The sequence below is a fragment of the Xenopus laevis genome, chromosome 3L, assembly GCF_017654675.1.
Source record: "Xenopus laevis strain J_2021 chromosome 3L, Xenopus_laevis_v10.1, whole genome shotgun sequence".
Lineage (NCBI taxonomy): Eukaryota > Metazoa > Chordata > Amphibia > Anura > Pipidae > Xenopus > Xenopus laevis.
The window spans coordinates 47,858,702-47,880,841 of NC_054375.1; the positions used below are offsets into that span (position 1 = coordinate 47,858,702).

At 38.4% G+C, this 22,140-nt stretch overlaps 1 protein-coding gene across 2 annotated transcripts in view; it reads right to left on the reverse strand.

Annotated features, from left to right (window-relative positions):
* Positions 1-22,140, reverse strand: part of ppp2r2b.L (protein phosphatase 2 regulatory subunit B, beta L homeolog) — a 204,159-nt gene that overhangs the window by 180,104 nt on the left and 1,915 nt on the right. The window contains exon 1 of one of the 2 annotated variants that reach the window (XM_018250761.2): positions 6,169-6,488. The exons of the other annotated variant lie outside the window; for it this stretch is intronic. Coding sequence (XP_018106250.2) covers positions 6,169-6,298 — 130 coding nt within the window. The 5' untranslated portion in view covers positions 6,299-6,488. Of the gene's footprint in view, positions 1-6,168; positions 6,489-22,140 lie in introns of those variants that run through there. 2 annotated transcript variants of the gene reach the window in all.

Here is a 22,140-nt window from a genome sequence, read left to right on the forward strand (position 1 = left end):
TTTTTTTTTTCCTATGGCACAAATGTGAGCTGGTGGACTACTTGCCAGATGTGCAAATTCCAAGAGATTTTCATGGTCTGAGTTTGCCCAACAGCAACAATCACCTGATCTTGTAGCACTTAATCACTATATAACAATCTAGCACTAGAAAATGTAGTTTAGTATTAAAGTATAAAATAAGTAAAGTAAAGTAAAAATGATTATTAGTTGACATGGAAGGTTGGACTAAAATAGTAAGATTAAGACTACGTAAATGGGAACACTTCTTTACACTCACCATTACTGTCTGTTGCCTATTTCATACACCAATAAATAGCAGGAAGCTGAAAATGTATGCATTTTTTTAATGGGGCATACACACACATACACACATTTAGGGCTATGGAACAAACTTGTGCATTTTACCGCATGCACGATTTCCAGCTCAGTGGGCAGGCAGCAATTTTCCTCTTCATAGACTTTAATGGTAATCGCTGCTTGCCTCATGGGAAAAATGCCCTTGCCAACATTCATGCTGAAGAAACCATGATTTCACCATTATAGGATTTCTGTCCTGCATTTAGCTTACAGATGGTGTTAAAATGCACCAGACGGCACCACAGCCCTAACACAGAGCCAATTGTGAACTTGCACTTACAATATCAAGGTCAGTATTTAATAACTAAAGAAAATAATATCAGACCAATAGGATAATTAAGGAACAACTCTAAATTCAAAGGTAATTAAAGGTAATACAATAGGCATAAAATGGGCAACGGTCAGAACAAAAATCTGTAATATAAGAATGGAATAATATAGACAAAACATATACAGGTATGGGACCTGTTATCCAGAATGCTCAGGACCTGAGGTTTTCCTGATAAGGGACCTTTCTGTAATTTGGATCTCCATGCTTTAAGTCTACTTAAAAAGCATTTAACATTAAATAAACCCAATAAGATTTCTTTGCCTCCAATAAATATTTATCATGTCTTACTTAGGATCAAGTACAAGGTACTGTTTTATTATTATAGACAAAAAGGTCATCAATTTTATAAATCTGAATTATTTCTTTAAAATGGGGTGTATAAAAGATGGCCTTCATATAATTCAAGCTTTCTGGATAACAGGTTTCTGGATAACGGATCTTGTACCTGTACAAATACAGGAGATCATATGTACATATCCCTATAACATAACGCAAAAGTCCCTTCAACATTGATGCAAAAGTAGAGAAGGCCTTTACCTTTCAGTAATATCTGCTTGATGTTGTATGTCCACTGTTTGTCAACACCCTTTGTTTATACTGGTATGGGATCTGCTTTCTGGAAAACCTTTATCCAGAAAGGCCACAGACTCCATTTTAGCTAAATGATTATGGGAAGGCCATAGATTACATTTTATCTAAATAAACCCAATTTTAAAAAAATTATTTCCTTTTTCTCTGTAAAAAAAAAAATCTTGATCCCAGTCCTTACTGGAGCTAAAACCATCCTATTGGGTATATTTAATGTTTAAATTTAAATGATTTGTAGTTTTAAAGCATGTAGATCCAAATTATTCAAAAGCCCCTTTATGCAGAAAACTAAAGGTCCAGAGTATTCTAGATAATTCTGGATAATGCTCCCATACCTGTAAATGTTCTAATGATAAATAATCCATATATGGATTTATGGATTTCCAGAGTGTCATTTGAGAAAGATTGAGGTCCCCATATCCAAATCTATGAGTCAAAGAACAAAACTATTTTTTGTAATTTTACTCTGAGTTAAGACTATTTTACACTGGGCCGAATGCTGCATAAAAGAAAGCACTGCCTCTGATTTATATACATTTATAGAATCTGCTGTGTCTGATTTTGTGAGACCCTGCCAATTAACAGGAATTAAATGGTTTGCAGCAGCTGCATGTTACATTATGTGATAAAGCAGAAGGACTAAAATGCTGGCCTAATCCAGAGACTGTCACAGGTTTTGGCAATACTTTTACAAAACCATTTCAGGCAATTGTGCTTGTTCTTATAAAGCAGAACCCAGGCAGAGCTGAAAAAACAAATCATGAATTCTGTCATCAGGAGAATCAGGCACAAATAATAAAAAAAGTGTGTTTCTATTCCTTGTGTCCTTTCTGGTTGATGTTTATGAATTTTCATCAAACGACAACATTAACTGATCTCTCAGGGTTCAGGTCAGGAGCAGAAAAATGGATACAGACCCACAGGGCAGATGGAAATCTATTATGATTTGCATTGCCAGTGCCGCTTAAAGGTCTTGGGGGTCTGTACCCTAACAATACTTATAATGGCAATCAGCCCAAGATAGTGTCAGCTCCTAGATGTTGATTGATCATTTTCTGCTAACCACCAGCCGGCATGCAATTTAACTGAACCTATGCAGTTTTCATTGCACACATTTAATTTGCTAACAAATTTGGTGTGTTTGGGTGAAATTTATTTAATGTGACCTTGATTTGAATGTGTTTGCCTTTAGTGACGCTTTAAGTGCCTAACAGTCATTTATGCAGTTTACAGTATTCTATTAATTTCCTAAGCAGCTGTTTACTGGGAATTTGCATAAAGAAACAAAAGTGATACCCTGGGGTTCACACATTATTTTTCCTGCACTCTCGTGAATGCAAAATAACCTGCAATAATGGTAGCTAATGCCAGTGTGACATGTCTGAAGCAGTTCCCCTATCAACAACTAACAACCAATTCCTAATAAGTAGATTCAGTAGACAATATGATTTGAACTTCTGCCATGCTTTGGGCACTAATAATGTCAACCGTTATAAAGTTTATACAGATATATCACTAGGCAATTGACTCCAAATGTTCATTAGCATCTTATTAATACAATACTGAGTTAATCCACTGCACTTTCCACACTTTCCATGTGCTGCTTCCATATGTATACCCAGGGCCGCCATCAGAAATCGCAGGGCCCCATACGATAAAATTTCCTGGGCCTCCTGGGCTGCACCCACCACAAGTCCCACCTACAGGTCCACCCTCCACATCCCAGAGGTCCACCACCACCACATACTAAAAAATCTGGCTATGGTTCCAACATGTTAATAAAAAAATATTGTGGTCAGGGCCGCCCCATTGAAAATAACATTTGTGGTCAGGGCCCCCCCCATTAAAAAAAACATTTGTGGTCAGGGCCCCCCATTAAAAAATATTGGTGGCTAGGACCCCACATGGAGGGTGGCCAGGGCCCCCTCCACGTTATAAGAAAATTGGTGGCCAGGCCCCCCCTTAAATGTCCATGTAAAAAAAATTGCCCCCCCCTCCTGAAAGTTTAAAAAAAATTTGGTGCCCAGGACCCCACCTCACAACAGGGACCACAAAGGGTTACCTTTAGGGGGCCCTGCCATGTTATACTTACTTCATTAGTGTGGCCCACCTGCTGCCAACTACAGAAGGGAGGAGGGGAACACAGGTGGCTGCATCTTGTTCCAGTGACAGCATTTTCTTCCCTTGTTGGTCACAGAATTTCAAGTCCTGGTAAAGCTGCATGGTGATTGGATGAGCTCAGTTCAAACCTCAGTTATCCAATCCCTGAGCAGCTCAACCGGGACTTACACTCAGTGACCAATAAGGGGAAGTAATGGACAGAAGATACTTCCCCTTGTGCGCCTTCCCGAAGTCAGCAGCTCTTAGAAAGCAGGGGGGGCAGCTAATCAAGAAAGTGCGGTGTTGCCGGGGCCCCCGTACCCTCGGGCCCCCTACAACTCTCCCCCCTGTCCCCCCCTGATGGCTGCCCTGTGTATACCTGGTATATTGCCATGGCTACTGGCAGCTGGTTAGAATGCTATCACAAAAATCAAATTTGTTCATTATATATAACCTTATATAGTATGCATAGGTGATATACGTTACTTGCATAAAATACATTTCTAATTAACTTTTTGTGACACTCACAACTACCATGTTATAAAGTTTCATGGCATTTAGTACTGCTGAATTTGTAAGGGTCAAACAAATAAAACCTCTTCAAACAGACATCAAGGTCAAATATTGTTTTGAAACATTCTGAATACACAGAACATTGTAATAAAATTGCCCATGTTGCATTTTAGTGTAAAACATCCACAGAGGGCAATATGACCTAAAGCTTTACTTTTGCCCTTAGCCTTAAATGCATTCTATACACAGTATTTTAAAGCATGGAGGTGGCTATGAATATTAGTTAAATTGTCTTTAGTATATTGCAAGTTTAATAGGTGAGTCAATCCCAAAATAAAAGTTTTCCTTATAAAAAAAAATAATAATTCTAAGCAACTTGTCCTTTAAAATAATATAAACAAATTATTCCTTAATAAAACAAAAAATAAAAAAATAAGTAGTATCCGCTACCATATTACCTACATTCCCTATGAATTCGCTAGGGATGCACCGAATCCACTATTTGGGATTCGGCTGAATCCCAGAATTCTTCATAAAAGATTTGTCCAAATACCGAACTGAATCCTAATTTGTATATGCAAATTAGGGTCAGGAAGGGAAAAAGTGGAAAAAACATTTTAACTTACTTGTTTTGTGACAAAAAGCTACATGATTTCCATTTCCGCCCCGAATTTGTATATGCAAATTAGGATTCAGATTTGGTTGAGCCAGGCACAAGGATTCGGGTGAATCTTGCTGAAAAAGGCAGAATCCTGGCCGCATCCTGGATTCTACCATACACATAATTACTTTTATCACTTTTACAGTTAAACATCAACAGCAATAGACTTTTTTTTCTAACATTTACTTTGTAAGAAACATACTAAAGATATAATGAACCCGCTACTGAAAATGAAGAAGATTATAAGAACAAAAATGTTGTGACCTGTATGACAGCACCCTGCCTCAGAACTTGATCATTTATATGGTCATGGGACACCTCGGTTATGCTGTCGTTTTCAGCCAAGGAAGTGTTTCATTGTGCCACGGGAAATCAGATGGCTGTGAGCCACCCATTTTGTTTCTCCTCATAAGGGTGAGGGAGTCTGTATGAATCCAGTGTTTAGCCTGACATACAAGCAAGCACTAGCCATGCAGTCATAGGCAAAACTTAAAATAAATATAGACCAGCTAAGTTTTACTATGTCTTGGTGACAGCAAGCAAAGCCTAAATGCAAGTTCAACTTAATTGTGGGATATCTAGTCCTCACTGTGCTTAGAAATGTTTTACAAATATCAGTATCAGATTAGGCCTTAAGTACAACACTTTGCAACTTAAGCTGGCCATAGATGTAAAGATTTTTAAAAGATCCGATCATCATCGTGAGACCACGATTATCTCGAAACGATCGTACGAATTGTCCAAGGGTAGCTGCCTGCTTGGCCCTGCAGACACAGATAGATCGCACTGGGGCCGATAAAGATATTTTAACCTGGCCGATCAATTTTCTGACAGATGTCGGACTAAATATCGTAAGATGTACGATCGTTCGAATCCCAATAACCGCACGATAATTTCGAAGGATTGGTCGGACTTCGCTAAAATCGGTCGTTCGGCAAGAAAAATCTTTGCACCTATGGGGACCTTAAGCCATACTGTAGTGCTTGAATTAAGAGAGCAAACAGAAAATTTAGGGAAAAAAGAAAAAGCCTGGACATACACATTCTTTGATAAACTGCAATTTCTATATAGACTTTAATGCGCACAAACACACATTTACAGTGATAGCAAAACTTAGATGTGTTTCAAATTGACTCAACGAGCATTCAAAGTGCATTAAGCAGACATTGATAAAGCATAGCGCCCATAAAGTGTGCAGCTCAGCAGCAGCCAGGCAGAAGGCTCTGGCTTAATAACAGCATTACTCATAGGCGCACATTAAAAGTAAATGTAATTACTAGGGAATAACAATTATAATAAAAAAACATATGAATGATTTTCTGACAATTGAAGAGAGACAGCAGCTTGTGTGCCCTTGAGGAAACGTTTCGCTCAGGGGGTAAAAGAACTTGCATGCTGGAACCCATTCACTGAAGGAAACACACGCCAATAGCAATAGCTGTCTCTGTTTTTTTTTTTTTTTTTTTGCACACACTGGATTTTTTGGCAGAAATGGCTGTCATCTGCTAAGTGAAGCAGTCCTGCCTGCAAAAAGATGTTTTGAAAGTGGGGTTTCCACTCAGCCCACTTTGCTCTTGCCCCCACCCACATACAGTGCCCACCCTTTCACAGTCTGTACCTTCTGTGTGGCAGCTGGAAGACAGGATAGTGTTGGGAGGTCTGAAGATGTACGGGAGATAACGAGAAAAACATTTCATCTTTAAAGGAAGGGACACGTACAGTCTCCTCATTCCATAAGGACCAGGCATTCAGAGCAGGATAGACTGTGGATGCATCCTCTGGTGACTCCGGGGCTCTGCATGGCCAGTAAACCCAAGTAATCTCTGGAGCCAGACCCCATTTTTTGCCATCAGCGGCAGGAAGATCAGCCTGACATTACTGCATGCATCCTGCTCTAACTCTCCAGCAGGCAGGCTGAGCCTCTTCATTGGCTGTGGCTCTGTAGTGCCGGATTTGCTGACTAAGTCAGTCCCGCTTGTAAACACACACACATTGAACAAGGCTGCTTGCAGCATTCATCTCTCCATGGGCACTGACAAATTCATGGGAATGACTTCCCTAGTGACCACAGAATGAGCTGGATATTCAGTCACAAGCTGACGGCAGTTCTCACTGTCCTGTGTGCTGGGGAAATAACTCCATTCTGTCTGCTTTTCCCTCAAACTGCTTCCCTCCCCTTGTCTTCTGCCACAGTTCTCTCCCTGCGACTTAAGCTGCATTATTAAAGGCTTTGTACCCTTTTTGAACTTGCTCATAGTGGTACGCTATGTAGTCTGGCAGCAAAACCAGCAAATGCAAGATAATAGTTCATTACCGAGTAGCTATATAACGATGTCAAATGCAAGATTTCCCTTTCTGTCCAAGATAAGGTACCCCTATGTCTGAGAAAGAAAAGTTATTGCTCAGTAAAACCCAGCAAGCATTATGCCCTTTTTTATGATAATACTGTGTCTACTGTTGTCACTGGAGGTGTATTTAAAGGAATTGTTGAGTATAAAAATTGGGTATATACTGTATATATATATATATATATATATATATATATATATATATATATATATATATATATATATATAAGAATCCCCAATCCGGTGCACTCTCAACCCAATGGCAAACAGCCTGGGTGCAGGTCAAAAGAAACATGTAATCGATACAAAAAAGCCGCACTCCTAGGTCTTATTAGATGAAAAAATAAAAATATTTATTATTCAAAGTTTCGGCAACAACACACGTGCCGTCTTCAGGAAAGTGACCTGAAGACGGCACGTGTGTTGTTGCCGAAACGTTGAATAATAAATATTTTTATTTTTTTATCTAATAAGACCTAGGAGTGCGGCTTTTTTGTATCGATTATATATATATATATATATATATATATATATATATATATATATATATATATATATATATATATATATAGGTTGTGCAAAATAAAAAATGTTTCTAATATAGTTAGGCAAAAATGTAATATATAAAGGCTGGAGTGACTGGATGTCCCATGTGACCCCCTTTCAAGATGCTGACTAACTCGGAATTAGAGAGCTGAAAAGCAGTAGTAGGGAAAAGAAGTAGTGCTTCCCCAAAAGAGTTGGGGGGCAAAACAAGCATGCAAAAAATTCCTGGGTGGTGCAAAATAAGGGATATGATTGGCTATTTGGTAGGCTCTACATGGACTAACAGGCCAATGACGGCTCTGTTTGGCAGAACACTGATTTTTATGCAACCAAACCATGAATTCAAATAGAAGCACCTGCTTCGAGGCCACTGACAGCAATATCCAAGGGGTTGCTCAAGAGGCACTGGTTGGGGACCACTGTTGTAGAGCGTGCTATTCATATTATTATTTGTTTTTTTTTTCAAATCACAATAGAACCCCCATATTTAAATTTTTCAGGGGACCAGAAGAAAATTTCAAACCCAAAAAAAGTGAAACCAGGGAACTGCATTATGCATTCTATATTCGTGGGAACTTAAAATCTGGGGATGTAAAGTTGAGGTTTCACTGTATTTAGTTTTTGTTCAGCAGCTCTCCAGTATGGAATTTCACAGCTATTTAGTTGCTAGGGTCCAAATTACCCTAGCAACCAGGCAGTGGTTTGAATGAGCAACTCATGCATAGAAAGATAAGTAATAAAAAGTAGCAATAACAAAAGAACTGTAGCCTTAAAAACCATGTGTTTTTTTGGTTATTCATATTTTTTGCATATTATCCAGGTAGTAGTCACCTTGGAAATTTATGACCTAAATATATGTCATGTAAAAAATATATGTCATGTAAACAGCATTATTTCATGAGTAGGTGTGTGTGAGAGAGCTGTGATCAGAGCAAGCCAATTATAGCACAAATTACTTGCACACATTTAGAGCAGCATTGAAGTCACCAGGGGTATTATATTATGTAACAATAAATCAAGGCCGTCTCTTAGGAGGAAAAATAACATTCACTGGACATTTTATTAACTGTCAAAACCAACAATGACAAATTACGTCATAAATAGTGATGCCCTATGAGACATAAGTATACATTCTGCCTGTCACACAGATAAATATATAAATATATATAAACTCACAACATTTGCAGCGGCCAGAGCCTGAACAGGCATTCCTAATGCAAATTAAATGCTTGTCAGTATAATTACATTATAGTTCCTGCAACACTTGTACTACCAACTATATTATCATTAGGTATGAACCGAATCCACTTTTTTTTGATTTGTCCTTATGCCATATCTTCCAAGTAGGATTCAGACAAATCCCAAGCAAAACTGTATCCTAATTTGCATATACACAAGTGGAATCTGGAGGTTCAGATAATAAGGGTTCAGATTCGGTTTAACCTGGCTCTTGAATTTGGATGAATCTGCATGCTAAAGATTTGAATCCCATGCCGAATTTGACATTTCTGCATCCCTACTTATCACTGGTTTTATAATTAGATAGCTCTGCTACCTGCACTTTCTGTTATTAAGCCACATTGAATCTATGCTCTATATATGCTGCAGTCTACCTTAGTAAGCTGAAAAGATTTACCCAAGCTACAAAGCAGTAACATAGAAGTGGTCATCTAGAATACAACATAGGGCTCCTGGGGGATATATAATAACAGGTGCAAAGTTTACTCAAGACGGTGGCGTTCTAAAAATTCTTAAAGCCAGGCCCATACCAGATAGGCTGCTGTAAGATGACATAGAGAGTTATTATGTTTTGGGCCTGTTGGGGTCTGTATAAACCTCTATGGACTTGAAATGCCACGACCTATATTAAATCTCAGTCCGGACCTGCTTCCCGCTACTCCACAAAAACCACAGAGAGAGGCCTCAAACATTTTTGGCCTCTGCTGTTTATTGATGGAAGAAGAAACAGGAAAATCTACTACAGAACCAGACAACAACAAATATTTCTCAGGTATCTATACCCAACTTGGACCTGTCCAGGCTCTAAGAATGGTTCAGTGGAGTTCCAGGTCAGTAATCTGTGTATTTTGGTAAATCCTAAACGGCTGCCAGGGACTGCAGAAGATCATCCAGCGATGTCCCAGGGTGAGGATAAATCTCAGTGCAGCGCATGCCAGAACAAAAACTTTCCTCCTTATAAATATTTGGAACTGCCGGGGAAAATTTTGACACCTATAGGGGCTGATGTTTTATATTGGGCCTGTGAGGGGCTTTTTGGACTCCTTGTGTGTCTCCTTGATGTAGAAGAGAGGAGAATTGGGAATTGGCACAGCACCACTAGTAATGTAGGAAACAAAGAGGCCAGAAATATATTAATATAATATATTAAGATTTATTTACATTACCTCAGACAGACAGGTAAAATGATGCAAAGTACTTTTACATAATATCCCAAGCAGGTCCATATCACTCCACGCTAATTGCAAACAGACATGGACATGTTAAAATATTTTGTTATAGCTAAAAATGTATCCTTGTTGTTTATTTGAAGAGATGATATATTTTTAGGCAATGACACTAAATAGCAAAGTGCTGACATCATTATGTTCTTTTTGCTGTAAAGCAAAACAGCTCAGCAATAATCTAATAATGGACAGTTTACAACCAGTCTCCAGTTTTACTGGATGTTATTGAAGAAACTTGCAGTGATGCTTGAACCCACTGAGCTTCTACAAGAAGGGACTGTGCAACAGAAAACTCTATATCCAATTGGAAAAATAGTCCATTTGATGAGTATTTTTATCAAGACAGTATGTAAAAAGTGTCTGTAGGCCAGGTCCTGTGATAGACTTGGTCTCAGTGCTGACGCAGATTAAAGAGGGGGACGACCTGATGCAGCCTGGCTCTGTCAACTCACTGGCGTAACGGCCAGGATCAGCCATGCTAAAATAAGAAGTGAGTGGTATGTGGTTTTAGTCATACAGTAGTTTTGAATATTTTTTTTTGCCAAACATAAGGACAAACCAAAAAAGAAAACCCTGCATTTCAGAATAACAATGTAAAATATTTTAGTTAAATACATAAAAAATATAAGGATTAATCTCCTACAAAAATAGCCATGTACAGTATTATGCCTTAACAGCATAAAAACCCCATAACTCCATGAAAATTAACCTGTAGACAGTGTCGAATTGCAGTACAAGGGCCCACCGGTAGACAAGGGCCCACCGGTAGACCTGAGTCAAGGGCTTACTGCCCTGCCCACCCCACAACTCCCCCCTGCTGCCACAATAAACCAACTGACGTGCCAAGCAAGTGGGGTCCCCCAGTCTGTATCCCGGCACCCTGGTGGTCCAGTACAATCCTTATTGTAGACAAAAAAACTATGGTATAAGCCCTAATGTTCTCTTTGTATCTGTGTCGTCTACTGGGCAACATTTCAGAAGGAGCTAGAACCAGAGGACCTGTTAATGGTAGAGAGCAGACCTAGACACAATTCTTCAGAAACAAAACATAAAACAATGTCTTCTATATGCATTCCCTGTTTCCGGCAAAATTTAGCAAATTACATTTAAATCAAATTCTGTTGTTTGAGTCTGCATTTAAATATTTTAATATTGATGAGACTTCCATGCCTGGAATTAGACAACTTGTTATCTACAAAAACCCCTAGATCCTTCTGAATGAAGGAAACCCCCAACACATTGCCATTTAGTGTATAATTTGCATTTGTATTATTTCTGCCAAAGTGCATAACCTTGCATTTATCAACACTGAACCTGATTTTCCAGTTTCTGCCCAGTTTTTCAATTAAGTCAAATCACTCTGTAAAGTGACAGCATCCTGCATGGAACTTATAGTTCTGCACAATTAAGTATCATCAGCAAAAATAGAAACAGTACTTTCAATGCCCACCTCCAGGCTATTAATAAACAAGTTGAAAAGGAAAGGACTAAGTTCAGACCCCTGTGGTACTCCACTAACAACACTGGTCCAATTAGAAAATGTTCCATTTACCACCATTATGTTTCAGGCCAACATTCCTTAATTTAACCAGTAACCTTTTGTGTGGTACTTTATCAAATGCTTTAGCAAAGTCTAAGTAGATTACATACACTGCCATCCCAGAGTCATGATTCCTGCTCACCTCCTGATAAAAATAAATTAAATTAGTCTGCATAAAATCATGCTGGCACAAATGCATAGTATTATTATTTGCAATGCAGTCAAGTATCTTATCCCTTAATACCCCTTCGAAAAGCTTTCCTACCACTGACGTCAGACTAATTGGCCTATAGTTATGAGGCTGAGAACGGGATCCCTTTTTGATAGTGGTACCACATTAGCTATTGGCCAGTCTCTCAACACCATGGCAGACCTCAATGAATTCTGAAAAAGTAAGTAAAGAGGTTTAGTAATCACAGAACTAAGCTCGTTTAGTAGCCTGGAATGAATACCATCCGGTACTGGATCTTTGTTTATCTTTACATGTTCTAGTCTGTTTTGAATTTCCTCATTTGTGAACCGTGTATCATTAGTTATATTACTAAAATTGGGACCATAAAGAAGGAAACCTTAATTAACTGGTTTCTCATTTGTGTAGACAGAAAAAAAAAACAGTTCAGAATCTTTGCTTTATCTCTGTTCTTATCAGCCAGCTGACCTCCCTCTGATATTTAGAGGGAGATTTATCAATGGTCGAATTTTGAGTTCATGGGAGTTTGTAAAAACTAGATTTTCAGGATGTCTCCAAACAATTACAAATTGTTCCATTCCAGGATGTCCCCCATAGGCTAAAACAGCAATTCGACAGGTTTAAGGTGACAAATAGTCAAATTTGAATTCTTAAAGGGCCAGTACATGATAAATTTTGAAATTTTATTTTTTTATTTTAAGACAATTGCCATCCATAAGGCACACAGGCAAATGTTAGTCAAAACTAGTAAACTATGCTGTCTTGATTTATTTTTTAGATTCCATCAGCTATGACTCCCCCTAAAATATAATTTATGTGAAGCAATTAACAGCTTACAATGAATTGGTAAGAAGCTATTCTCAATTAGTCATCTTCACCTGTGTGACAATCATCACTCTTACAGATGTCAAGCTGACATTAGCCCTATTTATGCAGAGAAGGGATTATACCTCCAGCCCAGAAACCATAGGTTTTGAAAAAACATGTTTCTATGAAAAATAAGAAAGCATAGGTTTCTATTAACTAACAATAACCATGATAACCTCACAGGGGCGCTCCACCAATGAGGCGAGTTGAGACACTCGCCTCAGGCGGCAGCGCCCCCCTGGTTGCCAGGGGCGGCAAAAATGCCGCTCCTGGTAACTAAGAGCCGAATTTCCGGTTTTCAAACCGGAAATTCGGCTCTTCTAGTGCAGAGAGCGCTATTGCGCTCTCTGCACGAAGCGTCGCAGACCGCCCCTGCCCTCTCCGGCGCTATAAAGGTTAGTGCCGTGGGGAGGAAAGGGGGCGGCGAAAGAAGGCCGCCTCAGGCGGCATTATAGCAAGAATCGCCCCTGTAACCTCATATGGAATACCTATTAAAATTAAATGTAATGAATAACTTCTGGAAATGCTCTAATAGTTTACATTTTCTTGACGCTACACGACTATACCAATACAATCAATATTACCAGGAATAATATATAAATATAAAAGTACATTAAAGGGATTCTGTCATGATTTTTATGATGTAGTTTTTATTTCTAAATTACACTTTTTACACTGCAAATAATTCAGTCTACAATATAAAATGTAATTCCTGAACCAGAAGTGTATTTTTTTGTTGTAATATTTTTTTCTCATGACAGTATACCTTTAATAAAATCAACTCTCTGGATGTATGTTTACTGTAAAGAACCTGGAATTTCCATTGATGGAAAAATAATCACAATGGAAAAAAAAGGATTCTGCGAACTCTTTCTTTGTGCAAATTTATTGCAAACCCAGAAAATATGGCACTTTTAAGCAGCCCATGCACAATAAAAATTAACACTATAATGATTGTATAATGAAGAATGTTATATTGCAAAATGCAGAATTGTTATATATGCAAAGTTTTTTACAGTAACAAAGCAGGTGGCGCCCACCTGTTCAGTCCTTCATTTCTGCTATCCCCTTCTATTAAGTCCACAAGCTTCCTGCCACCTACCAAAAGCTGCCCTCCAGCTCTACCCACAGCCATCTCCATGCAGTGCTTGAACCCCTCTTCCTGCACCTTCCTAACCAGCATCGGAATGGGGGTCCAGGGCCCACCAGGCTGCAGCTTCAGGGGCCCCAACCACAACAACCCTTGGCCCCACAGTGGCACAGCTCGTACTTAATTTCAGCTTCTCCCAGCTGCAATAGGAGGAGGTCAGGCAGCGGCCACAGAGCATAAGTTTCTAGGAGGGGAGCAGGTCTGGGTCAGCAGGGCCCACAATTTTTTTTCCCGGTGTCCTGCCGGCCCAGCCTGACCTTGTTTCTAACAGTTGGTTTTCCCCAGTTGGTCCCATCTCAAACCCTAGGCATGTGCCTCTGCTGCCTACCCCTTGTAGAGTAGAGTTTAGAACACTTACAATATTTTTTTGTATTAATGCAGCATAGAGTTAATAATCAGTACATTACTCTGACAATGCTGGATAATGTCAGCCTGTGTGAGCAGGTGAAGAAAGGTTTCTGCTAATCCAAATAACATACATACTTGTAGAAGTGAGTCACAGAGCCATAATAAATCACTCTTTGCAAATGTTAAATGAGGAATATATTTAATCGCCAAACAAATGATCTATCTTGAAGTACGTTGCACTTTATAATGCAAAAATAATCAGATGTTTATCGTTAGCTCAGAGGTATTCATTTATTTTGACAGGCTGCAGAACATGGTAAATAATATCTAATGAAGCCCAAAGTTTCATTAAACATGAACACAGGGTAAGTTGCTATATATAGTAAAAATTATTTTAGGGGACAAAAAATTCTTAAAGAACATAAAACAGCCTCTCAAGAATTTATATAGCAAATATTGTAGAGGGGGAATAGGTAGGAAAGCAGTCGTGGTGCAGAAGTGTTATTTAAATATTCGAGTATCTGTAAATGTATTAAGCAGCAAGATTATAATAGAATTTAATGTAATTCAAATGTATTCTACAGGCCATTAAAATCTCATGGATATTGGTGGTGGACAGTAAATTGAACATAAAGTTTGATATGCTTGGACCTAAAGAGCACAACACATTGTTATCTATTGTCTACATTTGCTTTTTCTACCTTTTTCCCTTTTTTTGCTCTCCTCTCCCTTCTACCTTTTTCTTTGGAATTATGATATGTGATAAATATCATTCCCACATATGATAAATCCTATAGCAACAACCTTAACTTTCTTTATTCAACAGATTAAAGGGCTCTTTTACATTTTTCCCCAGGCAGAAGTACAAGAATACTAAAGAGTTCCCCTTAATGCTCATTCAGACAGCAATTTTGTGGGGAATAGCCCTAAAAAAAGAAATCAGATTCAAGGTGCATGGCACAGCATCAATGGGTGCAGGCCAACCGTGTCCTTACAGCCTTCCATAGAGCAGGCGAAAAGGACAGGGCCCCCATAAACTTGCATCATCTGCAACTCTCTAATTTGACACCTGCAGCAATACAGCAATGGAGGAAGACATTGTGCAAGATGCAAAAAAATGCCCAGTTACCCAGCATTCCTTACTGTAAATTACCCCTTCATACTTCTCTAAAAAATGGGCAACATACCCTCTTCTCTTGGCTTGGTAGTATGCCTCTTCAGCCACAGACATGGCATTCAAGCTTAAAATATTGGGGGGTTTTTCCTCCCTGTCATTAGGCTTTGCATTTTCACCTGGTCACCATGGCACAGCTAAATTTAAGAAAAACATTTTAGTACTCTACCTTTCCAACATATAAAAATCTATTGACGTATAATATGCTAATATCACATTTTCAGCAATTAAATATTCCATTAACATAAATGTTTTTACCGAATAACAATAGTTTTTTTTGGGCAAGTAATAAATGCATTTTAAAGTGCTCTGATTTGTTAAACCCTCCACATACTATAGCATAAAAAGGGCTGTTGTACATAGGGACTGCGATATCATCATGGCATACAAGACACAATGTAAACTAATAAGAGCATGCTCTCAAAGACAACAATATGAACAGTGATTCATTTACTGATCATCACCAAATGTATCATTTTTGATTGAAGGTGAACTTTCCTTTTCTCTGTATATATGGTGTTTCCAGGCTCATTATTAGTTAGCTCACAAGGGATTTAGAGATTGTCTTACAACTAGATAAATCAATAGCACAATTCACCAGTCTTTTAATATGCTTTTGTAACAGTATATATTACATTGCATCTCCTAAGGACTTACATTGCATTATTTCACTGAAGTAGATACAGTATCTACCTTAAAATAAACATGTTACTCATATGCTGTTTAATTGCAGTTTGCCTATGAGGAAGTTTTTTACCAAAAAACTGTTTTTGTATCATGAAAGGATATATTTTTAAATTTTTTTTTTTTTAAAAAAACCATTATACTAGTATAATTAAAAAGTGTAAAATCCCCCGGGTCAAACTGGCCTGCTGAACACCAGATAATCTCCTGACGGGCACCAGCCTAAAAAAATGTCCATTAGCCCTTACTGTTTCCTCCACTAGCCTGTACAAAAGCAATATATAGATTTTTTTCAAAGATATTAATTTATTAACTTTTATGTACACTAGACATGGACATAAAGACAATAAATCATAATGACAGAAAAGACGTAAAGACATTGCAGTCCATTAAATCCTTTTCAGGAGATTATCATGCATATATAACCACCAACTATAATAATTATGCTATATTACATGTCTGTTAAAGCTACACCTTTATTGATTAGCTAACCTTGGAGTTGGTATCACTGGGAGGTCTACTGTTGGGTTAGCATCTATCCATGGTGCCCAAATTTGATCAAACTTGTGAGGAGCTAGATTGGCTCCCTTTTGCATATGTGGTGGCTCTGTCCTACAGTTCAACCATTCTGGGCCAAAGTTTTTTTGACCTACTCAAGAATAGATTGGATTGTGACCTCCCTTTCAAACCCCAAATAGGATTATTGCAAATTTACCCTGATAACTGCTCTTATAATAACCCAAAGTTGTTATTCCATGTGTTCAATACAGCGGTCACTCTGATTGCGCAGTCTTGGAAACTCAATGTGACCCCTAGCATATCCTGTCTAATACAACAGATGGACTAGAGAGAAGTAATGGAACAATTGGCAGCAGGATCAATAGAAGATAAAGTTAAATATGCCCAGATATGGGATCCGTGGCACCCCATCACAGATGAGTGAAACTTAGTTTTTGAATGCCTTCAAAATTCGGGTTTAATTAGATCTGATAATAACCTTGTTTTGTTGTGATTTTACGCATATTTGAATTTTCGACATGTACTACCGTAAATTCTTTGCTTTCTTTATTCTTATCTTTTACTTTTTTTTTTCTTCTTTAAGTTACAAGAATCTGTAAAACTTACAGTGATGATATGTGGGTTATTTGTATGCTTAATGATAAACACATGTTTGTATTACATATAACTTTATTGCACATTAAACTTGCAAATTGAAAAAAAAAAACTTGTGAGGAGCTCCTCGGGCAAAATATGTTAATTGTATAACCGGAATTATCTTGTTCACCAGGGCTGACCATTCTGTTAGTGTCGGACCTTCAGGGCTCATCCATTTTATGGCTATTAGTTTTTTTGCATAGAAAAGTAGTGTTCTCATTAGGTTTCTCTAGTGAGATTGTAGGACCAGTTCATCCACTATGCCTAGTAAACATACCTCCTGTGTCTTAACCCTAGGTAGAGCTAGTTGCTCTTCCATATATTGCAAGATTTCCGACCAGTACTTCCCAATGTGAGAACATTCCCAGACCATATAAGCAAACCCAGCATTGACCTCTTGGCATCTAGGGCATTCTGCGTTAGGCAGTTTTCCCATATATTTGAGTCTAATCGGGGTGATCTAAATTTGGTGACAGAATTTAAATTGTACAAATCGATCCCTTGTGGCTATAAGGAAGTCGTAAAGATGGTCTGTTGCTTCCTCCCACTGGTCATCATTCAGTGTTGGGATCATGACATTCCACTTACTTTTGGCCCTGTCAAAGTGGGAGGGCTTTGCCTCTATTATTGTCTTGTAAAGTTGGGACAAAAGTTTCTCTGTGTTTGGGATCCATAAGCGTTCCTCCCACTGGGACATCCCTAATTCAATTTTAAGCGAGCCAAATTGTGCCTTGAAGGCATGGCATTGTTGCAGATACCGATAAATCTGCACATTTGGGTTTCCTATTCTCGAAGTGTTTCAAATTGGGGGAAGCAGCCATCAATAATTAGGTTGGAAAGTTCTTTAATTCATAATAACGGCCAATATTGCATGTCTGGGAGTTCCATTAAATTATGAAGATTTGAATTCTTCCAAAGGGGTATATGTGGAGAAGAAATTGGCACTGTGTTTGCTCTTTGGTTCTGCACCATATCCCATGCTCTTATAGGGGAACTGATCACTTCTGGTAAAGTAGGCATATCTTTCTTAGTTCTATAGGGTGCGTTTCTTAGCGCCTCAAGGGAACCCATTATATTCCCATGTAGTGCCGTAAGGGGGTTGTCTGGTTCGGGATTGAACCAATTGTATATAAAGGTTAGTTGCCCTGCTAGATAGTAAAGTTGCATGTTGGGTAATGCTAACCCTTCACTCTGGTATGGGGCCATGAGTGTTGTCCATGCTATTCTAGAGGCTTTATTAGCCCAAACCAGAGATCTCATTTCACCATTCTCATTAAAGAACTTTTTTGTAATTACTACAGGTACATTCTGAAGGGGGTACAAAAATTTTGGAAGGTAGATCATTTTTAATAGGTTTATTCTGCCCCACACTGTCAAAGGCAGTCTAATACAGTACGTAACATCTTTTTTAAATTTGGTCAAATCCTCTGCTCGGGCTGATAGTGTAGCTACTTTCTGTTATAGGGTTGTGATGATACTGGAATATGGGGCTATGGTGTCCTCGATGGTCGAGCCTCTGCCTCCGTGGTGCGCTCCCGCAATGTCTGCAGATCTTGTCGCAGGAGGGAGGTATTGACCTTTATGGATTCCAGTTGCGCTGTTGTACTTGTGTGGGAGCTAGTTATTTCTGCTAGTATTTCAGCATTTGAAGGCTCCAGTATCGATGGGTCTTGGCTTGTTGTTGGCGGATCAGGTGTTGCAGGCCCGGGATCCTGATCTTCCATGCGGTCTGGCTCGGAGTGCGGAGTTTGCAAATATTTATCCAATTTCTGGACATGTTCCGATTTCCTCCGTGGATTTAGTTTCCCCATCTTAATGTTGCTTGTGAGGGGGGTTATATTTGCTTTCCCCACTATCTTGGTATCTTTCAGGATATTTTGGTTGTTGCTAGCTCTTGTCAACACATCTGCTCACGACGCCATCTTGGCCACACCCCTAACATGAACTATATTTGATGTTTGTGAGAGTAGGCCCTGAATATTAGTTTCTCAGATCCCATGGGGCCCAGGCTGACACTGGTTGGCCAGTGTGAAAATGATCTTTTTTCTTGGATACTACTGACCCCAACACTTAGGGGCCTATTTATTAAAGCTTATATTTTTTGGTTGAGTTTTTAAAGGGGAAAACTCAAATTTTTACATGGAAAAAACTTAATTTTTTTGAGATTTATTATACTCCAAAGCTGCTAAAAATCCAAACTCTAAAAACCATCTAAAAACCTGTGGAGGTAATGTAGAAGTCAATGGCAGATGTCCCTGAAGATGTTTCTTGACATTGTGATCCGCGGGGATAAAGGCAAGTTTTCGGAGCGTCAATTTGAAAAAGTTGCACATTTCACATCTACTTTTTCGAGCTCATTTTTGATAAATGAGTTCAATTAGTGGATGGTTGACTTTGTTTTAAAAAAATAGATAAATGCAAATTTTAGTAAATTCCCCCTTAGACAGTAATTTGGATGAAAGACTAAAAGACCAATTGGGTCTGAATAAAACATATATAATAAAAATAATAATGATCACAGGACTCACCTAACCAACAGGTTATTAACCTCCTACCCACAGAACCCTCTATAGGGTCTCTCTGCTGTTTGCTACTTGAGCTGCAAGTTTTAAACTGTTATTAATGTTATAATTATGACATAAGAATATGGGTACATAATGTTAACAAAACGGCACAGAAGTCAAATGTATAATCATGAATGTTTAACTATTATGTAAAAGACCTTTAAATAAAAACAAGTTATAAAATAATAATAATAATAATGACAATACAAGGGTTATTTACTAAACCTTGATTATTTCTGGTTAAGATTTTTTGGGCAAAATCTTTTTTAGAGAAAAAAAGCTCATTCGAATTTTTCGAGATCTAGGGGCTGATTCACTAAGGGTCGAATATCGAGGGTTAATTAACCCTCGATATTCGACTAGGAATTAAAATCTTTCGAATATCGAAGTCGAAGGATTTAGCGCAAATACTGCGATCGTACGATCGAAGGATTATTCCTTCGATCGAACGATTAAATCCTTCGAATCGAACGATTCGAAGGATTTTAATCCAACGATCGAAGGAATATACTTCGCTCAAAAAAACTTAGGAAAGCCTATGGGGACCTTCCCCATAGGCTAACATTGACTTCGGTAGCTTTTAGCTGCCGAAGTAGGGGGTCGAAGTTTTTTTTAAAGAGACAGTACTTCGACTATCGAATGGTCGAATAGTCGGACGATTTTTAGTTCGAATCGTTCGATTCGAAGTCGTAGTCGAAGGTCGAAGTAGCCCATTCGATGGTCGAAGTAGCCTTAAAAATACTTTGAAATTCAAAGTTTTTTTACTTCGAATCCTTCACTCAAATTTAGTGAATCGGCCCCCAAGTATACTCCAAAGCTGCTAAAAGTCTGCAAATCTGCCATCTCAAACCTGTCGAGGACATATAGTAGTCAATGGCAGATTTCCACTTAGAAATTTGAAGATACCATGATCTGTGCTGGGTTTTGTCCGATAATCATAAAAATTTTGGGCTTTCAGACAATCAAATCCGAAGAATTTATATGATTTCAGTTTTCATTTGATTTTATCGAGTCTTTTCCTGACCCGACTTTTTCGAGTTATTTTATTGATAAATAAGAAAATCGTGGATGGGAATTTGGTCGAGCTTGGTTTAATAAATATATATATATATATATATATATATATATAGATAAATTTGAGTTTTCGTAAATAACCCCCTACATGTTCAGACAGACAAGCAGTCTGTTTTCTTCTGGTTGCTGTGGTCTCTGACTCTAGAAACTGCATAGCATTTTAATATTAGGCTAGAAAGGGGCACAATAGAAAGTCAATTCAAAACCCATTTCATTTTCCAGTTAATCTTCCCTTTACAAAAAACTTTATTGCATGTGAAATCGTTTGGCTGAATTATTGGTATTTTGCAGTTGTCAAACACAAATGAGATTTCTATAAACTGTTTACCCCATTGTGTCCTTGTGCTTTATTCTTTTCCATCAGAATAGACTCTGCAAGCTTCTAGGATCATAGAAGGGCCTTTTATGTTTTCCCAAATGCCTCATCACAAGTGTATTATTAGAGCATGCAAAATATGCTGCTTTGCAATAATGTCTGTGTTGGGAGCTGTTGAAATATATTCATAAAGCCGCATTTCATGCTGAAGCATAATATTCCTTCCTTTTTCCACCAGAACAAAAAAAAACGTAATGCAGTGTAATTAGAGTGTAACATCCCTGGGGCTAAGCTCTGCTTTTGTGTGAATTTATATTTAAATCATGTACAGGTGTTTAAAGAGCCTACTAATATCTTGTAATTAATTCTAAATTATTAAATGGAGAATGCACAGCTCATTTACAAAGGTATGGCAAGGCTCAATATGTAAAAAAAACAGGTACTCACAATGTACGTCATCCTCTAGTTGCTGCTGGAGCACAACAATATGAATTTCCCTATATGGTATCCTGAGGCACAAATCTTTGCTCTTCCACAATGAAGCACAACAATTTGAATATGCCTATGTGGTACTTTCTGAAGGCTGCTCACTGGAGGAGCGGAACAAAGGAGGGACATATGGGTCATGTAGGCATCCCCTGACATTTCCCTATCTTGTGCAATATTCAGGAAGGGCAGGGTTGCAACCTTTTATTGAATATATATTTCTGCCCCATTAATAACATTGGCATCAAGGATAATTTTGACTAGACATTAGAATACTGGCCCAGTGGCAACCAGCGAGCACCATGAAGCAATCCTCTTTCGAGTTCTTCTTTATTCAAATTTCCCTGGGCAGACGCATGCACAGTAGACCAAAATAGCCGGCTTTTTCATTAAAGTTCAGCTTTTCACTCTAATGCACATAAGCAGCCGCGAGAAGAAAGAAGATGCCGGAAGAGGATTGCTCAGTGGTGCTCGCTGGAACGGGTGCCAAATGTTAGGCACTCCCAAGTGATTGTATTTTCTTACCTGAAACCTTGGGCCGGTCCAGTTTTCTGCTGATAAGAGCACCAGCCCGTTGTTTCAGGTAAGTTAATACAATCACTTGGAAGTGCCTAACATTTGGCACCCCCAAGTGGGATATGACTTTCCTTCTCCTTTAAAGGGAACCTGTCACCTGAAAAAAT